Source organism: Nomascus leucogenys, chromosome 3 (genome assembly GCF_006542625.1).
Source record: "Nomascus leucogenys isolate Asia chromosome 3, Asia_NLE_v1, whole genome shotgun sequence".
NCBI lineage: Eukaryota > Metazoa > Chordata > Mammalia > Primates > Hylobatidae > Nomascus > Nomascus leucogenys.
The window spans coordinates 92,936,822-92,959,518 of record NC_044383.1 but is presented as its reverse complement, the minus strand read 5'-3'; the positions used below and the strand labels follow the sequence as shown (position 1 = coordinate 92,959,518).

The window sequence follows — 22,697 nt, the reverse complement described above, 5'->3', positions numbered from 1 at the left end:
AATTTAAAAGGAAAATTAATTTATAAGCATTTCCTCAAAGATCAAATTATGAAACTAGTGAGATGATTAGAAATAGAGAGCTTCAATTTGCTATCAGTTAATGAAGGATGGTCACATACCAGAGAATATACTTTTTAAAAATTCTCACTGATCAGTTCAAGGAAGGGTACTCGATTCAAACATCGAAGTATATCTTATGATGTAAATAGAAAATACCACAGGTTAGCCAACAGGCTACCTTAAGGACAGGAAACACATATCTGCACATTAAAGATTTACACCAAGATCAAAATAAATTTTACAACCAAACTTTCTGTGCTATTAAGTTGTGCTACCAAGAGTCACTACAATTAACCTAGTTCAGACTGATTAAAAGGAAGGCTCCTATAATTCATGTTGTAATGCCTTCATTATGAGACAGGGGAAAATAATTTGGAGTCCAAAAAGCTATAGTTTTATTATAAGAGGAAAATTCTCCTTATTCTACATGTACCATTTTAAGAATTTCAACATTCAGCACTTGGTAGAGAACTTGAAGGAATCATTTTTCTAACAGCATAAAGAAACATGCTACTTCAGTGTCATTTTTCAGGAAATATGAAATAGTTTTTCTTACTCTTCAGTCTCAAATTGTTTTAAAGAATAATCTGATTAACATCTTGCGATACGGTCATAGGAAGAATTAAAGGGTCTGAAAAAACCATCAGTCACAAAGAGATTGGTCAAAGGACTAGAAATACTTGTTAATTTTTAAGTCAATAATTTGCCAAATGACCATGTGCAAGGCAAATACATGGCAAAACAAATACATTGAATGTCTGGTAAAGAAAATGTTTAGGTATAAATTAATCAGAACTGGGAAAGAGATATTTGGTTTAGTTCTGTTACAGAGAACAGCAAACGAAGAATTTCATTATAAGATCATCTTTCCTGTTTGTTTAGCCTACTATTTCGCAGTGTAACATTTCTGGTTTTTCTACTGGTGTCTTCTAATTGGAAGACAGGTGAACCATCCTTCATAAGGTACACAGGAATGTTTCTCTAAAGCTCACATTTAGGAGGCTTTAGCATTCAATCACACTGGTCTTCTATAAATAATAGGCATCATTCACCTAGCTTATTTCTCTGATGCTACCTACCATTACAGAATAAATCACTGACTATATCAAAGGTCTCCAGGTTGGCAGTTGGTGAGGTAGTCAAGTTATTCATTAAGCATACTTCCCTCTCAGTTCTCAGAGTTCACCCAATCAGAACTCTCCTCCTCTAAAGCTTACTTATCCAAGAAATCAAATAGAATGAAAGAAACCATTAAATTCAAGAATTATAATGATAATGTTAAAATACCCACTCTTCGAACAAATATGTGAATGGAGGAAAAACTTAAGCACTTAATCATTGTTCACTTATGCTAAGTGGGAGTGGTGAGGGAGCAGAAGTGTGGAAAGGGAGGGTCTTATCAGTTTCATAGAGTACCTGCCCTATCCTGTCCACCTATACAAATTACATTTATCATCAAGGCACAAGGCCCAGCTCCTCCAAAGCACCAGCAGTGATTTCTTCCTCGCTAGCACTTTCCCAGGCTTTACAGATGGTAACATTCGTTTGGCAATTTCATGAGATATCATCTCGTATTGTTATTTGATTTGTGTGCTTTTTGTGTGCCAGATGGGGCTATAAAAATTTCAGGGCAATATCCTGAGTCATAGTTGTAGGGTTTTTTCCCCCCACAGTGCCTAGCACAATATCTTGCATATAAAGTATTAAATAAATTACTTGTGAAATGAATAAACTTAACAGCAAGTAGTCACAGTTGTTTTGTGCTTTCATGCAGCACAAAGAGGAAGAAGCAACCAAGATACATAAATTAGGGACTTTTTGAAAAAGGCTTAGGCCAATAATGCACTAAGTTCCATAAAATGTTTTGGAATTATCTTAAACTCACACCTGTCACAGCTGCTTTCATGTAGCAAATAATCTTCCAGTAAGAACACTGATCTTTTTTTCAGTAACTGAGAACTACTTTTCAACCTGGCTCCAAAAGTATCAAACGACTCCCTAACATTATAAAGGGGAAGAAGCAACCAAGATACTTGTATTAGGAACTTTTCTTGTGTGTGTGTGTTGTTTAAGCTTTTTGCCAATAAATGCACTGAGTTCCATAAAAGGTTCTGCGAATTCTCTCAAAACTCACACATGTCAAAGCTACTGGATCGTATTTAACATGTTACTGTTTGCTCCATATTTTGAAATTCACAGCACATGCATTTTAAGAACATCCCAAGTTGGAACACCCTTGTACATTTTGAATAAAGAATGGAATCAGCTCATGTCAGGCCGTGAAGTCTTATCTCTCATCTACATAAACGTTGAGCTTCAAGGGATATCCTATGTTTACATTCGTTAAACTTAAATGTTGTGTTAAAAAGGGAATTAACTGAGGAGACTGCCACAGGTGTCATCTTAAACCTAGACTGTGTAAACTGGCCCTTCACTATCTGAAGTTCAGCATGGAGGGGAAAGTTCAGTGAACAGACATTTCTTCCACAATGCAAAGACCCCCAGCCTCTCAGAGCGGACCCCCAGCACGTGTGCGGACAGCAGCTCAGCCGGGACTTGCGCGGCTACTTACAGGGTCACTTTAGTGGTCACTGTCGACCTGCCCACGCCGAAATGGTTCCTGGGCTTCAAGCCGTCGGCGTCAGAAGCTCCAGGCGCTCCGGCTGCTCTGCCCAGCTCTTTGCTTCGACCTCCCTCTGCCCGGCCGTCGAAGTGGTTGGGGAGCGGGCCCCTTTTGTGCTCGGGCTTGATCTCTGGCAGCAGCGAGCTGCTCTTGACCAGGAGCTCGCGGGGGACGGCCCGCACCGCCTCCTCCCCGCTCTCGGCCGCAGCGCCCTTGGTGACCGGGCCGGGATCGGGCACCCTCTTTGGTGGGGACTCCTTGGCGGGAGCCCGCGGGCCGCTGGCGGGTGGGGCGGGCACGGCCTCGAGGGCGCGGCTCCTGCCCTTCCTCTTGGTGGGGGACGAGGCCGGAGGTGGCTGTTTGCTCTGGTTCGACTCCCCTCGGAGCTGCCCTTTGGGACCGGGGCCGGGCTTGGACTCTGGGCTCGCAGCGGAGGCAACGCCCCCGTCGAGGGCTGCCCGCGGAGATTTCACTTTCTTTTCCGCCGAGGCGTTATCGCTGGCCGCGTTTGGCGCCACCTCGTCGTCGAACACCGCGTCGTCCCTGGCAGCGCTCTCAGGGAGCTCGGCGTCCGCGCCGGGGGAGTCGGTGGATTTCTGCGACCTCCTCCGCCTCCCCGACCTGCGGCCGCTCGACCTCTTCTCCATGTCGTCCCAGTCACCGCAATCTTCCGCCCTGGGAGTAATCACGACCGGCTCGTCCACTTGCGCCCCCTCAGTCTTACTCAGGTAGATGTCCAAAGTTAGCACCTTAGCAGGGTGGGCGTGACCCCTGGGGCGGGCTGTGCAGTCTGCCTGCGCGGAGCTGGCCGTGTGCGCTGCGCCCTCGGCCGGAGGCTCACCTGGCAAAGCAGACGCGCCTTTGCGGGGCTGGCTGCGGGCGTTGCGGGGCCCCAGGGAGCCTTCTTCGGCACACACACGGGGGGCTCCGTCAGGGGCCTCGCCTAGTCCTCCCGCGGGCCGCTCCTGGGTGGGCGACCCTGGTGCACCCCTCACACCCAGGAAAGCCTCCTGTTCGTGGCCAGCACCTGGTGAAGCGTCCTCCCCCAGACTGCGGGCGGGCGTCTCTGCGTTCTCTTGCCTGGAGGAATTTCCCGGCGAGGAATGCAGCTGCTTGGCAGCGGTGGTGGCATCTGGGAAAGGCTCTCCCTCTGCCTCCAGAGGTTCTAATTGGGGTGAATCATTTTCATGGCACTGCTGCACAGCCACAGCCGCTGCACTGCTGCTCCAGCGAGGTGACAGCTCGGCGTCAGGCGGGGCTGCGGGGCCACCGCTCTCGGGGAGCTCGCCCTCTGCCTCCTGGGGATTCTCCCGGGGGCAGCCCTCCTCGCTCGTGTCCGTTTGCTTCAGTTGGCTGCTCTGAGATCTGCTCCTCTCACTCTCTCTCTCCGGGAGCTTAGAAGAGGCTACCACATCTTTGGGAGAGAGTGGTTTGGCATTTGATCTGGTGGGACTCTCTAGCCCGTTTCTACTGTTCCTTCTCCTTCCTGCAGTGAATAGAGTGCCAAGTTTCCCCAAGACTGGCTTCCTTCTGTTCTCTTCTGGAGGTTGTACTCTGGACTGAAAAATAAAAGGGATGAGGAGGGAACATGTGAGAGTCTGGTGTGTTTCCCCTTAGACGTACATTACAGAACTACCAGCCAAAATGATAACAGACCAGAGTTTCTAACTGAAAATGATAAAGTTATGTTTATGTTACATTCATTCCAACAAAATAAACTCCGGTTTTACTTTTGAAATTTTGTTAAACACCTTAAGTTTCTGGCAGTAGTTAGAATAGCATTTTCTTTGAATTATAATTCTTGTTTTTTAAAGGAAAATTTGAACGGTCCAAATAATCACATATACAAAATAAATAGTTCCTTGCCCTCTCTAGGTTTTTTACCTTCTTCCTCAATAAAGATGCAATTTATAAACAGCCGTGCACGTGACCATGGGGCAGCAGTAAACACACTAAGTATCCTAAGGTGGACTTTTTCCCGAAACACCGCCCTTTCTTTGTGTAGGAGGGAAGGAGGACGAAGGAAAAAAACCAGTCCTAGCAGCCTTCTCGAGAACAGTAAGAAGCCACCCGGGTTCAACATATCATACTTGCAACATGAAAACCTTAAGCAAGCTCAGAGGAAGCGAGCACCTGGGCCCCGCCTTAGCCCGAGCACCAATGGGAGGAGCGCGCGAGCGTTCAAACACCCAAGTGATCCCGCGGCCGCTGAGCGCACCGGAAAGGCTTTCGCCTGTTGGAGTTCCTACCATGTGAACGCAGAGGAGTGCGTGGGGGTAGCGGGCGAGGTTGCAGGGGTGACTGCCTTTGCTCACCGCCCCCTAGAGCCGAGGAGGCGTGGCTGAAGGTTGCGCTTGGGACTCTGCCTACTCGGCCCCGGGACCCGTTCCTCGCCACACATGTGGTTCCGGGGGGCGCAAGGCTGGAGCCCCAGGGGCCGGCCCACCCATGCGAGGGTGCCGGGCCGCCTGCGAATGATCCGCAGCGCTCCCAGGAAGGGGGAAAACCTGGGCTTCTTACATCGCCTGGAGCAAAACGGCTAGCATCCAATGCCCGCTCCAGAAGGCGGGAGGGAGCTCAGAACAAACCAATAAAAGCAAACCCGCCAATGGGCGCGGTGGCGCGCCGGGGTTTGCCAGAGTGGGGACTGGGTAGGTGCGGGGCATAGAGGTGGGCAGGAAGAGGAGGGGGCGAGCCTGGAAAAGGGAGGGAGCAGGGGCGGCGAGCCCAGCCTAGCTCCTAGGAGAGGGAAGAGTATTTGCGTAAGGACTCCTCTGAAACCAGGCCAAACGTGCGGCTACAGTATTTCTTAAGAATGAACTCTTACATTCAAAACCCAGGTGCTAGCTTGAGTCCTGGCGACGCAGGAAAGAGCCCCGCCTTTCCTGGAAGAGGAACATTCAGGACAGTACCGACTATGGGGAGGTTCCCCAATCACCCTTTCAGGCTCCATTGCGTTTGAGTTACGTGCAGCAAATGGACTTTGGCGATGGTAAATAGGAAAGATAACGCATGAAATTAATAGGTCAACAAGCATTTGTTGAGACAGTTGTCGTACTGTAACATAGTGTCACCCCGCTACAGCCCAGTAAGGTCATGCTGTTAGCACACAGCTGAGGAAAGGAAGCTCAGCCAGCCCATAAAGAGACACAAAATTGGGGTGAGGGGGAGAGGCGGTCAGAGCAGTAAAGTCAGAATTCAAATCCAAGTCGCCTCCTGCCCACCCCATGCTCTTCCATTCCGCCACAGGGGCCCCTTTTAGAGGCCGCGGAGGTTCTGCCGCCACCCGAGAACCACAGTCGGCCCAGAGGAACAGACTACGGGTCACCCACCCTCCAGAGTCAGCTCCCGAGGAAGTGCATATGAATCAGATTTGCTCTCAAGGTTCTAAGACTCTCCTGGTCTTAGAAGCACCTGGTGGGCGCTTTGGGACTAGACAGCTGCTGCTGCTGCGCTCGGTGCAGCCGCTCGGAGCTCTTGCACCTGACGTCATACGACTCTAAAATCTAACCAGATTTTGATTAATCTGATTCTTCAATGGTTATATAAATAATATAGGAAGAATTCGAAGTATGATTTAAGGGTCCTAAGGAAACATTTGGATTATTTTACAACTCAAAGGTATGACATGATTTTTAAATCATAATACATGTTTACTGAGCTATCCTTATGGGTCAGGCCCTTGTGACTCACACACTTTCATTTTATCTTCCCAACAGCTAGGTAGGTAGTCTTTTTTTAGTGCCCATTTGTCCAAGGTCCCACCACAGGTAAAGTCTGACTCTGACATAGAGCTCTTTGTCTCTGCTGTCTGGACAGGCCTTCAAACATATCTTGAAGAAGTAGCCAGGGAAAATAGGTTTGAGTCTTGGCTTAATTCCATTCCCTGTCAAAATAAAACAACTAAGTATATGTATTACTCTGTCCTGCCAATGATGTTGCAATCTGCTTTTCCCATGCAGCAAAGACGCTTGATCAGCAGTCCTCTCTATGCTCAGTATAGGCATTAAAACAAATTTTTTTTTTTTTTTTTTTTTTTTGGCTATTAGATGCTTTTTACAAAACTGGTTGCTTGCCCTTCAACTTGGCTCAACTACTTGACTCCTCCTCCCCTCAGAGGGGCAGCCTGTTAATCACCAGCCAGACTGCTGAATTTCCTTAAAATACATGAATGTTCATAGTGGCTTCATTCATTCGTAATAGCTAAAAACTGGAAACAGCTCAAAGTCACTGGACACAGCTTGTGAACAGATAAACAAATTGTGGTACATCTATACAGCAGAGTATTATTCAGCTATAAAAAAGGAACAGACTTCTGAAACATGTAAGGATATGGATGCTAAATGCTTTTGAGAAGCAGTCAGACTCCAAACGTTACATACTGTATGGTGACATTTATATGACATTCTAGACAGTGCAAATCTAATCTATAATGATAGAAAGTAGGTCGGTGGTTGCCTGAGGGTGGGGTCAGTGGGTGGCAAGTGGTAGTGGTGCAACAGGGAAGAGGCACAAAGGAACATGAGGGTTAAAGTTCTATATCTTGATTGTGGTGATGGTTACACGAGTACATATCTTTCAAAACTCATCAAACTGTACATTTAAGATGGGTATATATAAATGAAGTTAAGATACAATCTCTTTAAAAACAGAGTTTTTCCCTTGGGAAATAAAGAATAGAAATTCACTGTGTGGCACAATCCATCTGTCTTGGGTGCACATTTCACAGGATCTCGCTGTATTGACCAGGCTGGAGTGCAGTGGCATGATCACAGCTCACTGCAGCCTCAACCTCCTGGGCTCAAGTGATCCTTCCACCTCAGCCTTCCAAGTAGCTGAGACTATAGGCATGTGCCACCATGCTCAGCTAATTTTTAACTTTTTTGTAGAGAGTTTCACCATGTTGCCCAGGCTGGTCTCAAACTCTTCGGCCCAAGTGATCCTCCTGCCTCAGCCTTCCAAAGTGCTGGGATTATAGATGTGAGCCACTGTGCCCAGCCACATTATGCAGTTCTTAATGAGGGGTCTCGTGTCATTTCAAATGATAGACTCGTTTACAGGGGAATGCAGTCTTCCCCTACGGGACCAGGTCCCTGTGGGTATCCAGGATCATATCTCCAAACAGGATGATCTGAGCAGGGCTCAGAATGCCCCATGCCTCCTGAGTAAAGTCCTCAGTCACAGCTTTGAGGAACACCCCTTCTTAAATGCTATACATATTTCTTTTCAACCAGGGATTGTTTCTTTCCATTGTTCATGGGGAAACTAAGGCAAATGGAGAACAAAAAAACTAGCTGGCCTGGGAGTTGTCAGAGAGGTACCTTCTTAGATTTGAGCCTTTGGGTCTGGGGTCTTAAACCTAGGATGGGAAGCCACAGACCCACCATCTTTCCAGGCTTGATGATAATTTGCTAGGAAGGGGAGTGTTTTGCAAAGAGGCCACGAGCGACCATCAAGCTTCTTCATGCTTCCTCAGATTCCTCTGCCCCTGGCTTTCCCACAGGCCTGGGCAGGGTCCTAAGGGTTCCCAGGCTGGGTGTTCTCAGAGCATATGCAATCCCGGGTCCTCCTTTGTATTTACCTTTTCACTGTGTATTTTCTGCCCACCTTACTTAAGGCAGCTTGCACACCTCACAGTGCAGAACCTGCACTTGGCACCCTCCCATCGTCCATGTCCAACCGGGATGGAGCAGTCCACAACAGGACTATTGTAGAGGTAGCACATGAGTTGTGTGCTAGGACCTGCTTCAGAGTGTTCTTGCTGGCTAATATGAAATGTGGCTCATTAGGGGCACATGTAACCATCCACGAGATCATATTCCAGCAGCGTGTAGAGGCCCAGGCAGTACTAGCTGCAGTGCCGTTGGGTGATTCTCAACCTTCGTGGTGTGGCAGCACCTACTATCTGCAGGTACCACTTAGTAAATGTTACCTTGTAACATCTGCTACCCATTAGTTAAGGAGATAATGTAAATGTTAGTTTTTTGAAACTGTTCTGGTTCTGGAGCTGGCCGCCTCATGAATTTTTCTTTTTTTCCTTGCTTAAATAAATTCTGCTAAATTTAACTATCTAAGGGTTTTTCCTTTTTACAGTAACTATGGGAACAAAACTAAGTTTTTTAATTTTAATACAATTATGGGTCATTGACATTTGTTTTATGTTTATAATCTATTTACATCTTTAAGAAATCTAGACTGGGTGCGGTGGCTCACACCTGTAATCCCAGCACTTTGGGAGGCCGAGGCGGGAGGATCACCTGAGGTCAGGAGTTCAAGACCAGCCTGGCCAATGTGGTGAAACCCCGTCTCTACTAAAAATACAAAAATTAGCCGGGCGTGGTGCTGGTTGCTTGTAATCCCAGCTACTCAGGAGGCTGAAGCAGGAGAATTGCTTGAATCCGGGAGGCGGAAGTTGCAGTGAACTGAGATCACATCATTGCACTCCAGCCTGGCTGACAAGAGTGAAACTCCATCTCAAAAAAAAAAAAAAGGAAAAGAAAAGAAATCTAATAACATTTTGAGTAAGGTGATGTTTCTTATAAAAAATAATAAAAAATAAGTTTTCCTATGTTTCCCACCTTTTCATTCCCCAGTGAATGTAAGCTCTTTGAGAACAGAAAAAATGTCCTGTTGCCTTCCCAACAGCTAGCATGGGGGACTGACAGCTAGAGGTGGACATGAAGTATTTGATGCTACTAAAGAATTAGTAACATCCCTCCGCCCTTTCGAAAAAGGAGTTGTCAATGCTCTTGGAGACAACTACAAACATCGTTCTAAACAAATCAGAACGAAAATCTTATCTGCCTAAAACTTAGTGTGGTCAAGACTTGGCAGCTTTATTCTGCCTGAGTGAGGATTCCACATGTTGATGGAGCTACTGGCGCACAGGTTTACTGCTGCCTCTCAGCCCAAATCTGACTCAGGAAAGTGGAACAAAATCTTGTTACATGTAGTCATCTGTGCATCCTTCTAAAATGTGGTCATCAATGTACAAAGTAACTTTTTTTTTTAAACACTTGTGATTCCCTAAGAGCTCTCACTTTGTTGATTTCTGAAAGATACCTTAGCTCTTCAATTCAGCCACATAGGAATGAGTCAACTGGATATTACTGTAAATGATAGGATTGGCCATGTTACTTGTTCACAACATATGCATATGTGTGTTTGTGCTAGTGAGCAACTTTTTTTCTGAGTAGTTTTTTTGTAAAAAAAAAAAAAAATAGCATGAATTGTGTGGCTTAAAAATATAGGAATTTGAGCTACTTTACACTTCAACTTTAAAAGTTAAAATAGGGGTTAGAAAATTCTGTTCGATAGAAGCAAGAAAGACTTCAGACTCGTGACAGCTAACTAAAGAACGAAGATGGGGAGTGGGGAAGAGGGAGAAAAAGGAGAAATACACACAGAAAAATAAGGCCAGCCATGGTGGTTCACGCCTGTAATCCCAGCACTTTGAGGGGCTGAGGCCAGCGGATCACTTAAGGTCAGGAGTTCAAGACCAGACTGGCCAAGATGGTGAAACTTGTCTGTACTAAGAAATACAAAAATTGGTCCGGGTGCGGTGGCTCACGCCTGTAATCCCAGCACTTTGGGAAGCCAAGGTGGGCAGATCCCGAGGTCAGGAGATTGAGACCATCCTGGCTAACATGATGAAACCCTGTCTCTACTAAAAATACAAAACATTAGCCGGGGGTGGTGGCATGTACCTGTAGTCCCAGCTACTTGGGAGGCTGAGGCAAGAGAATTGCTTGAACCCGGGAGGCGGAGGTTGCAGTAAGCTGACATGGCGCCACTGCACTTCAGCCTGGCAGAGCAAGACTCTGTCTCAAAAAAAAAAAAAAAGTTAGCCAGGTGAGGTGGTGCGTGCCTGTTGTCCTATGCCAGAGGATCACTTGAACCCAGGAGGTAGAGGTTGCAGTGAGCCAAGATTGCACCACTGCGCTCCAGTCCATCTTAAAGAAAGACTTTTATGAGACATCTTTTTTTTTATAACTTCCAGGATATTCATTCTGAAGACTTTTACAATTAAAGTTAAAATTGTATTTTCCCATGATAAGTGTATGGCAGAATATCATCTCGGTATCAGAAACACCAGGCAGATGAAGTTAAGTTTAAGTGAGGATCCACATACAGATCCCTGATACCACAGACACTGATTTGGAATAGGCCTTAAAAATAAATTAACTATCCTCCCCACCATTCCATTTGTGTTTTCCTTTCTGATATTGATTGGGATAATATATGTGGCCCATTCTAAATACACACACACACACACACACACACACACACACACACTCTGCAAAAAGAATAAAGAAATGTTCACATAAATGAACTCTGATCTATTAAGCACAGAAGCTTTTCATTTTAACTTTGAAAATATTTTCTATTATATATGATTCAGTTCTCTAAGAGTATACTAGATATAATTTAGCTACTTCTTTATGATTCTGGAGACAGAACTATGAACCTCTGTTATTACATTTGTGCTACAATAATGATTTCTTCCAGGGCTGTTAGAAGGAGTGAAGACTAAGGCTTACACTAAATGACCCACAGACTGTAACACTGTCCAGTAGTAAGCAGATCTCTTATGAAAAGGTATATGAAACTGCGACGTTTGACCATTTTTGATCTATGGTCCAATTTCATATGATATAACCAATAATCCTTGATGTTAGGGCTTCAGAACCTTCTTCTCCGATGTCATTCCTCCCAGTCTCCCAGGGTGGAATGTTTGCTTGCCCCATGCTGCTTCTAATATTTGTCACCACTTCTAGTGCCCACCCCATCTCTGATGCAATTTTTCTTTTTTTTAAAAAATCTTTTCTCTGTCATTTCAACATAACGTAACACATGCCTCTCTACTTACACCTCAATGGTTGTGTTTTGTTTTTGTTTTTGTTTTTTTCTAATGCTGTCACTTCAGGCCAAACAACAATATCACCCTGTTGGGTACAATCAAAGGTATACTATTGGGTGAAAGAATAGTGACAGACTTTTTAACTCCCAGATTAACCTGTGTCCGGAAAAAGCGGTGTCACTGAATACAAAAGCCATCAATTATAAAAGTTAAATTTTCATTCTCCCAAAAAGCTTCTTTTAAAAAGCAGACTCCTAGTTTTGGGTTGGTATTGTCTTTAAGTCATTTATACTTTGACAGAGACAAAGTGAAACCTAATTGTTTCAAGCCATTGATACTTGATCAAACAGAAAGGAAGATAAAAGATAAGATCATGGAATGTCTGAATTGTAGGATCATTTACTCATTCATTCCACTGATAATTATTGAGTGCCTACATTGTGCCAGAATTTTCTCCTCACCTTAAAGAGGCAACCTGTGGCCTGTAGAATCGAATTATTTTTCCTAAGACACAAAGCAGGCTTTCTAAAAGGTAGCTCAGTATTTTTCCCGGTTAGAAATTATAATGTATCATTAGAAAAATAAGACTTTACTAGAATGATTAATGTGTCACTTTTATGAAGGTACGGCCTACATGCTTTCTCCTAGGCCATGCAGTACAGCAATGGATGTGATAGCATAAACAGCCAGTGAGCCCTCTCTTGTGATGGAGCTCTGTCTTTAGAATCCAGGTAACTGTAGGTAGAGTGTGCTGGATCTTTCCATAGGCTCACCTTCCCTCAGCCTTGTCTGCGCCCCAGGCTCCCAGTTATGATGGAAGGTAGAAACTGACTTTCTTGTCCTTAGGATTTGGTTAGGTTCAGCCAGTGGGAGGCCCTGATTTCCCCCCTAATCTCTCCATCTCTTAGTTGGGCTCTGGGCTGGGTGTGGCTGGGTGTGACCAGGGCTTCTGCCAGGCAGCCCACCTTCGCCGCTGTTCTCTCTCCCCACATTCCCGAACCACTTTCCCCTCTTGCTCCTTCAGGCCTAAGATGGGAAAGGACCTCACCAGGTGCCAGCTGGGAAGGCTTCATTAGCTATTGCTTCAGGTAGAATGAAGTTTTGTGGGGCATGAGGCATATGTAACTTTGAGAGTTTTCTTTAAGACAACACAAAATTCTGGATTATAGATTTTAAGGAGAGGGCCTTGGAAGAGGCCATGTGAATGAAGAACCCTGAAGCCTAAGGTTTTTTTTAGCCCCTCTTGGCTTTCTTAAAACCTTGCCCACACTTTGTAAATAGTCCTTCACTACTTTCCTTAATTACACAGCTTGAGCGTGCTACCTGTTTTCTGTGCTAGTATCCTGACTAATTCTACTGTGTGCCTAATTACGACTAACAAGTACCCCAGAAGGTTTCTCTACCTGTACTTTGAATAGTCTCCCCAACATTTTCTTTTTCTCACAAAGCTATCTGGCTGAATTAATTTGCTTTATAGTTGAGACGTATTATCCTAATTTGGTGATTTTTTTCCTTATGCATAATGCGTAACTAAAAGGAGATAGAGGAGTTTGAAATTTACAGCAAAAGTATTTCTTATTCTACCTCCTGGATTATATACATACCCTGATTAACAAAATCAAATTACTGACAAGTTAGTTCCTAACTAAAGTTTAGCCAAACTGGAAAATGGAAGTGTGTTCCTTGTGAAGTAGTCAAATTATTTCCTTTTTATTAACTTGTAACCCAGAAAGTACATTCCTTATGCAATTTAAAAAGAATGACTTGTGCAATAATTCATGTCAAAGATCAAGAATGGTTACTTTAAAACACTTAAAAGCCACTGATGAGTCTCAGAATCTAAGTACTATAGAACCAAGGACTAAACTTCAGTTGCATCATCCATGTATAAATGATATGATGCGGGAGATGGGGATTAAGTTGGGGGAAAGAGGGTGAAGTGGCCGTTGGAGACAACTGACACGGCCTTCCTGCCCCGACCAGGCACAGCTACAGCCAAGTCAGGGGCCCTGGGGCTGACTGGGACCCAGAAGAGAAATGAGAGCTGGACAAGAGGAACAGACAAGCCTCTCCAACACAGCACGGACCCTAGCTAGGCTGGCTCTGAGACTTCTAGTGACCTTGAGACCTCATAACTTCAGGTCAGTTTAGCCATGTTTTTAAGTGTGGATTTAATAGTGGACTTATTTCTAGAAAATGGAACAATCTTTATCTTTTCAATTAATATACACTGCCCAGAAATGTGTTAGTTTCCTGTAGTTTCTAGTGAGAATTGTTGACTTTCTACCAATACTTTTCAAATTAAGAAGCAGATTTCACACTTTTATGAACAACTCAGGAATACTACTAAATGGGATCAAATCACTTACTCTCTCAAAAGTTGCACATCTATCATACAGGGCACTGAGAAATTCATGTGAAATGATACATGTGAACATCTTTTGAAAAGCACAAAGTGGCCTATGACAGTGATGGCTGGCTTTATTAACAGTGCGATATTTTGCTGATGTTTTGCTCAGGTTAAAATCATAGAAGCTAAGTAAGTAACACAATGAATTTATGGTTCTCAACTGGTGAGAAGGAGATGAAAATAACAGCTTTATCAGATGTGGTTTCTAATAGAGTTAACTTGTCTGCAGAACTTGGCATATCATTGCTTATGAGCACTCATCTTTAATGTGTCATGGCTAGAATAAAGAAAATGATATAAGCCTACTCTTTTTTAAATCTCTTTTTTTGCAGCTCATAAGGTATGGAGGATATGCAAACTAGGCAGGATGAACACTTTTGAATCACCCTATGTAAAACAGCACTGCCACTTTCTATGATCTATTCTCCTTTTTCTTCATAGCACTTAACATTACCTGAACCATATTGCATATGTATTTGTATACTTCTTTATTGTCTGTGTCTGCTTACAGAACATAAGCTTCATGAGGAACAAGAATGTTATTTTGTTCACCTGTGTCCCTAACTCTTCATCAATGCTTGGTACCAATAGGCACTTAAATATTTATCAAATGTACATATTTTCCAGAAATCCTTTAATCTCCAGCCTATCAACAATCAAGAGTCAGACAACAGTGTATCATGGAATGGACAGTGGTTTGGGGCAATCACCTATCACCGAACCTGAGTAAGCGACTTTCAGATAGAAACAAAGGCCTGTCTCTAGCCTTATTCTCTTTCTCAAATGACTCCCCAAAATCTAGTTTCTAAAATATTCCTCCTCTGGATTATTTTAAGGATAAACTGACGTGTTTGTAAAATGCCCAATACAATCTCTGGGGAAGAGAAGGGAAATGGAAAAGAAAACCATGAAATAAATACATATTTGACCCAAAAAAACAAAGTAGACAAATGGGATTGTATCAAACTAAAAAGCTTCTGCACAGGAAGGGAAACAAAAGAGTAAAGAGAAAACCTACAGATCGGGAGGAAATATGTGCAAATCATACATTGGATAAGGGATTAATATCCAAAATATACAAGGAATTCAGACACCACAACAGCAAAAACAAACAATCTGATTTAAAAAATGGAAAAAGGATCTGAACTGGCATTTCATAAAAGAAGACATGCAAATAGCCAAGAGGCTTTTTTTTTTTTTTTAGTGCTCAATATCACTGTTCATCAGGGAAATGAAAATGAAAACTGTAATGAATTATCACTTCACACCTGTTAGAATGGCTGTGATCAAAAAGGTGAAAGATAAGTGTTGATGAGGATGTGGAGAAAGGGAATTCTTATACACTGTTGGTGGGAATATAAATTAGTATAGCCATTATGGAAAATGGTGTGGAGGTTCCTCAATGAAACAAAAATAGAACTGCCAGCAATCCTGCTTCTGGGTACATACCCAAAAGAAATGAAATCAGTATGTGGAAAAGATATCTGGCCCCCTGTGTTCATTACAGCATTATTCACAATAGCCAAGATATGGAATCAACCTAAGTGTCCATCAATGGATGAATGGATAAAGCAAATGAGGTATGTATGCACAGTGGACCATTATTCAGCCTTAAAAAAGAAGGAAATTCTGTCATTGGGAACACTATAGATGAACCTGGAGGACACTGTGCTAAGTGAAATAAGCCAGGCACAGAAGGATAAATAACACATGATCTCACTTATATTTAGAATCTTAAAAAGTCAAACTTATAGAAGTGGAGAGTAGAATAGTGGTTACCAGAGGCTGTGAGTTAGGGGAAGTTTGGAGAGATGTTGGTCAAAGGGTATACGGTTTCAGTTAGGAGCAATAAATTTTCAAGATCCATTGCACAGCATGGTGACCATAGTTAATATTAATGTATTACATATTTTAAAATTGCTAAAAGGATAGATTTTAAATGTTCTCATTACAAAAAATAAGTATCTGAGGTGATGGATATGTCAATTATCTGGATATAATAATTTCAATGTGTACATCCATGTATACAACACAATGTATACAATTACAACGTATACAACAATGTATACATCAAAACATCACATTATACCCATATATAAAATTATTTGTCAATTAAACATTTAAATTTAAATTTAAAATTTTTTAAGTAAAAAAACACACACAGGCTGCGTGCGGTGGCTCACTTCTGTAATCCCACTATTTTGGGAGGCCGACCGAGGTGGGTGGATCACCTGAGGTCAGGAGTTCGAGACCAGCCTGGCCAACATGGTGAAACCTCATCTCTACTTTAAAAAAAAAAAAAAATTAGCCAGGCATGGTGGCTGGTGCCTGTAATCCCAGCTACTTGGGAGGCTGAGGCAGGAGAATTGCTTGAACCTGGGAGGCGGAAGTTGCGGTGAGCCGAGATCACGCCACTGCACTCCACCCTGGGAGACAGAGACTCCGTCTCAAAAAAAAAAAAACACACACACACAAAAACACAAACAAACAAACAAAATATATGCAAAAAAGTATATATTTACATTTGAAAGTCAGAATATATAAATAACTAAATGAAAAATATATAAATTATCCTTAATTTTTTCATCCCAAAGTATCATTGTTACTATTTTTTTTTTCTTGGCTTATTTTTCCCCAGGGCATTACACAGTATCATTTTGTATATGTTGTTTGGTATATTGTTCTTTCACTGAGTTCATGCCAATAAATATACCTCTATATTAATTTTTTTTTCTTTTTGAGATGGAGTCTCACTTTTTTGCCCAGGTTGGAGTGCAGTGGCATGATCTTGGCTCACTGCAGCCTCTGCCTCCCGAGTTCAAGCAATCCTCCTGCCTCAGCCTCCTGAGTAGCTGGGATTACAGGTGCTCACCATCACACCTGGATAAGTTTGTATTTTTAGTAGAGATGGACATTCACTATGTTGGCCAAGCTGGTCTCGAACTCTTGACCTCAAGTCATCTGCCCACCTCAGCCTCCCAAAGTGCTAGGATTACATGTGTGGCCTGTATTAATATTTCTGATGGTCACATTGGATTCCATTATGCTGATATACCACAATTGCTACAGTTGTTCATTTATATTATTTTTAATGTATCACAGGCTGCAGAAAATGTATTCCTAGCTTATCTCTACCCATATCATTAATTATTTCCATAAGATACATTCCTAATGGGATTGGATCACAATCCCATTCAGGATTATGGCGTTCTGGATTGTGTCTTTAGGGATTGTGATCAAAACCTGATCAGAGAGACCAACAGGAGGAGACTTAAGGGGTGGCAGCAATATTCTATTTCTTGAATTATGTCTAGTAATACAGGTGTTTGCTTTATAATTAGTCATTATTTATATGTTCATACACTTTTCTAGTGTAAGCTATATTTTACAAAACTAGGTAGCTTGCATTTCTTTGGTTTCTAATGGCATTGACTATGTTTTATATACCTATTGGCCTTTCATTTTTTCCTCTTTTGTGATTTATTTCAGCTGACTTTTTTTTTTTTTAAGACACAGTCTCACTCTGTAGCCCAGGCTGGAGTGCAGTGGTGTGATCTTGGCTCCCTGCAACCTCTGCCTCCTGGGTTCAAGCTATTCTCGTGCCTCACCCTGCTGAGTAGCTGGGACTACAGGCGCACACCACCACGCCCGGCTATTTTTAACTTTTTTTGTATTTGTAGTAGAGACGGGGTTTCATCATGTTGCCCAGGCCACTCTTGAACTCCTGAGCTCAGGCAATCTGCCCGCCTAGGCCTCCCAAAGTGCTGGGATTACAGGCGTGAGCCACCGGCGCCCAGCCTCAGCTGACAGTTCTTAAGAACCTGCGTGTGCCAAGTACTTTATAACAGTGATGTGAGGTGATAATTTTTATCTTCATTTCACATTTGAAAAAACTGCAGGGTGAAAAGAGATTTGCCAATGGTCACACGTAGCTGGTGGACTAGAAGATGCATAGTAATGTTTGTGCTGTTTCTCTTCTTCTATTGCTTGTTCTGTTCCTTTGGGCTGTATTTGACTATCACATACATGCACACATGTGTGCACACACACATGTAAACATGAACAGGGATGAACAAGGTAGGTACCCTCAGACACAGAAAGAGCTGGAAGCAGAGCCTGCTGCTAAGGAGTGCAGGGGGAAGGGGGACAGGTGTAAAAGACAGGAAATAGACCACGGAGACCAAGGAGTAGGGGCCATGAAGGACAGTTCCAGGAGAGCCCAAAAAGCCACATCGAACTGCTGAACTTGGAAGCAGTTCACACTTCCTCTCATTGGGGTGAATATATTCTATAAAATTATCCTTGTAAGGGTTTTCATGCAACATCAAATGACTTTTCCCACTCAATTTCTTTCTACCCTCAGGAAGACCGGCCTGATTTCCCCTCAAATGGAATTTGGTTTTATTCTTCACCCATTCCATTAGATTCTATCTTGGGCTGGTGTGATGGGGGTGGGGAGGGTGGCAGAGGTTAGGACTGTATGTGTCAGGAGTGGGCCGATGGTGAGAAATTTCCTGCTCTTTCGGTTTTGAAAAGTGAAATATTTCATCACCCTCTTACTACAGTGTTCCTGGCAGGCAGCGGGAGCCTCAGATGCCTTCTCTCTGCCTTGGCTTGTGCTTCTGGATTGCGTTTTGCAAACACTGCTCCTGTACAGGCTTGAGGTAGACAAGCCTGTGCACCAGGCTCTCCTGCCCTGCTCTAGTCCCGATTACACCTGGAGGCACAGGCAGCAGGTTCCTGCCCATTGCAACACTTCGAATGAAAATTAAAATGTCGTCTCACTAGCCACTACGCTGTTAGTACCTGCAGCACTTGCCATGTATCTTTATCTTCTATCACAGAGAAACTCAAGAGAGAAATAACCTTCAAAATTATCAGCCTGGCCAAAATACCTCCTCCTGCCATTCTCCCCATCCTAAGTTTACCTATCAATGTACATAGGCTATAGTTAACCTGCTTAGAACATTTTTAGATATTTACGATTAGTCTCTAATAAGATAGTTGACCAAAATATCAGAAATTTCAATTAAACTTAAAATTATTTTTGAAGGTTCATAGTCATGATGCTCTTAAACCTAGATTTAAAAAAAAAATTTGGCAAATCGTTTCAAAAAAGGTTTTAAGTCACAAGGTATTAATTCTATTACGATTTATAGGGGAAGATTAAGACCTTATACCTTAGTGTAAAGATGATTTGTCAGTGTAGTTATTAAGCCATTGTGTCTAAAATATCAAATGATAAGGAAAGTGTTAAGTATTAAAGTATTAACAAAGAAAAGGAAGGCTAATAACACCCAGCACTTAATCGGGGCTTTATACTTATGCCTCTATGACCAAACTGGTGAAGCAAAGTTTAATAGGTCTTATGTAAACTTCTTTTTCTTAAAAGTTTACAAGATTGCTTTTTCTTATAATTTATTTTAATCCCAACCACTTCTTAAATAGCAGGGTTGTAAGAAGCCCAGTGTCTCCAATAAATTTTTGTGTCCTAACAAAATCTTGTTTGGGGAAAGTATGTGCAATACATAATAACTTGTTATGGGGACAGGCTGGTGAGGGCAGAAGGCCGTCAACACCCACTGGGAACACATTTGAAAGATAACCTAAATTTTAAAAGAATGTGTAGTAGAGTTCTAACTTTGCCTACCATTAAGAAAAATAAAAATCAATCCTTACTCTCAAAACAATATTTCCCTACTAGTCTTTTTCCAAGGAGTTAAGTATCACTTTGCCTTTGAAATTTGAAAAGGGGGCAGGGGGGAAAGTTTTTTTTTTATCTCAAGGAAAAAAAGGATTAAATAAGTTATTTATAGTACACTCAACAATGGGTCTATAAAATAGACGCTGTAAGAATGACTGATGGAACTAACTCAAATATATTCAATGAGAGTAGCTTGTTAATGATTACCTGTAATATTTTAAAGAACCTAGAAAAGCGCAGACAGCAGCAGATCCTATACTGGACATTTTTAGTTCTGCTTCAAGCCAAAGTATCCAAGCATACTCAGCCCCCACTCCACTATATTCCATATATTCACAAATGCTTCAGATTTTTGAGCCCCCCCAAAACTACCAGATCTAGACAATAAATACATCGTGAAGTTACTTGATGTTATTAATAATACTATATAAGTCCAAAACAAAGTCTTAGGCAATGAAAAGAAAAAACTTCAGTTAGTTTCTTACCATAGTGTTGCTTCTTTTTTGTTTTCTATAGATACACCAAGAGAATATGGGAGGTAAAATGTAGCCGTGTGTGCATTACCATATCAATCTTCTTACTTCTCAAAATACCCTTGTCTCATCCTCCTCCTTCTAGCATACGCTGGTGAGCGCTCATCAGCTCACCTTCGGCAGTGCTGCTCTCAACCAGAGCCAAAGCCGGCTCTCTCCCAGAGCTGAATGACAGACACTGACTGTTTATGTGAAAAGCACATTTAATAAGGGTGTGTTTGACTCAAGAGTTGAAAGTGTTAAAGAGGTGTGCCCTTTTTTGGGTGTGACGCTAAACCAAAATTGCTGAAAAGACAACAGAGGAAGTAGTAGGTAGTTTGTAGAAAGTTGCCCTGCATACATTAAATTGCATGAAAAACCTGATTATAGGATTGTAGGTAGATAGGAAGTAGGTAGAGAAAGAAGGATATGGTACTTTTGATTTTCCTTCTCTGGTGAACAAGTTCAATTTTCTTTAATGTTGTGTGTTTTGTTTTGCTTTATTTTAATTCCAGCTTTTATTCACTTACACTTTTTTTAAAAACAAAAGTATACATTATACACTACAAACTACATCCCATGTGCCATTACAAAAATGTGTCCAAGCATGCAACATAATAATTGAAAAGGCAAAAATTATGTTCACCTCATAATACTTAAATAATGGACACTTAAATTTATCAATATAATTCAATAATTATAAATTATCATAACATTTAGTCTATAGTTTCTACTTGCTATATGTCTTATCAGAAGTTTTCAGTACTTGATAACAAGTTACATTCTTCCACAAAATAACGACACTACTATCAGACCTCTTAATTACTTAAGTCTTTGATGTACATCAGGAAAAAATGCTCTGTTTCTTTCATCATGACCACCAGTATTAGAAACATATATTAAGCATCTGCTGGCTCATGTCAGTGTATTGGTGATGGTGAATATGCATTTGAAATGCTATTCTTTTTTTTAAATTTAACTGTGGTGGAAAGCACATAACATAAAATGTACCATCTTAACCATTTTTAAAGTGTAGTGTTCTATAGTGTTAACTATATGTACATTGATGTACAATAGATGTCCAGAACTTTTTCATCTTGAAAAACTGAAATCTATAATCATCCAGGAACTCCCATTCTCCTCTGCCCACCCACTGCCACCCCCAGCCCCTGGCAACCACAATTTTACTTTCTGACTCTGAGTTTGACTACTTTAGGTATCTCGTCTAAATGGAATCATACATTTGTTTTTGGTGACCAGCTTCTTTCACATAGCACAATGTTTTCAAGGTTATCTATGTTGTATGCATATGTATGCAGACTGATACATGCATATGTATCAGTACTTCATTCTTTTTATGGCTGAATAATATCTCATTATATGTATATGCCACATATTCTTTTTTTTCCCCTTTAACTTTTATTTTAACTTCCAGGGTACATGTGCAGGATATGCAGGTTTGTTACATGGGTAAACGTAGGCCATGGTGGTTTGCTGCATAGATCAACCCATCACCTAGGTATTAAGCCCAGCATCCATTAGCTATTCTTCCTGATTCTCTCCCTTCCCCTCCCCTGCTGACAGGCCCCAGTGTGTGTTGTTCCCCCACCATATGTCCCTGTGTTCTCATACCACTTATAAGTGAGAACATGTGGTGTTTGGTTTTCTGTCCCTGCATTAGTTTGCTGAGGATAACGACTTCCAGCTCCATCCATGTCCCTGCAAAGGACATGATCTTGTTCCTTTTATTATGGCACATATTCTTTATCCATTTATCTGTTGATGGACATTTGGGTTCTTTCCTTCTCTTGACTATTGTGAATAATGCTGCAGTGAACATGGGTGTGTAAATATCTCTTTGAGATCCTGCTCTCAATGCTTTTGGATATATACACCCTGAGACTGGTAGATTATATGGTAATTCTAGTTTTAACTTTTTGAGGAATTGCTATACTCTTTCCTATAGTAGCTGCACCATTTTATATTCCCAGTAATAGTGCATAAGAGTTCCAGTTTCCCAACATCTTCACCAACTTATAATTTTTTGATAGTGGCCATCCTCATGGATGTGAGGTGATATCTTATTGTTAATTTGCATTTCTCTAATGATTAATAATGTTAAGCATCTTTTCTTATGCATGTTAGCCATTTGTTTATCTTTGGGGAAATGTCATTCAAGTCTTTTGCCCATTTTTAAAAGACTGTTTCTGTTTTTCAGAAGGGTTATACAAAAAAGATAGTGATATCTAATTTTACAAAAATATTACAAAATCCCCCAGGCTTGGCAAGAAATGATTCATTTTTTCCTGATCTAAACTCAGCTGTAATTTTCTCTGTAAGTCTATGTAAAAGGATAAAAATAGAATAGATTAACAGGCTCTCCTAAAAGTAAAAAAAATAAAAACAAAAATAGAAAAATATTAATTTATGAAAAGACTCAATGGTCATTTGCCTACCATGACTATATTTACAGAATGTCATACTCATGGTTACATGAGTGCTCCCGTATTTCATTTATTCATTCAACA

At 41.9% G+C, this 22,697-nt stretch overlaps 1 protein-coding gene across 1 annotated transcript in view; it reads right to left on the bottom strand.

The window, feature by feature from the left end:
* Window positions 1-22,697, bottom strand: part of CRYBG1 (crystallin beta-gamma domain containing 1) — a 210,956-nt gene that overhangs the window by 52,030 nt on the left and 136,229 nt on the right. The window contains exon 3 of the mRNA XM_003278912.3: window positions 2,633-4,242. Within this exon, the coding sequence (XP_003278960.3) occupies window positions 2,633-4,242 (1,610 nt within the window). The remainder of the gene's footprint in view (window positions 1-2,632; window positions 4,243-22,697) is intronic.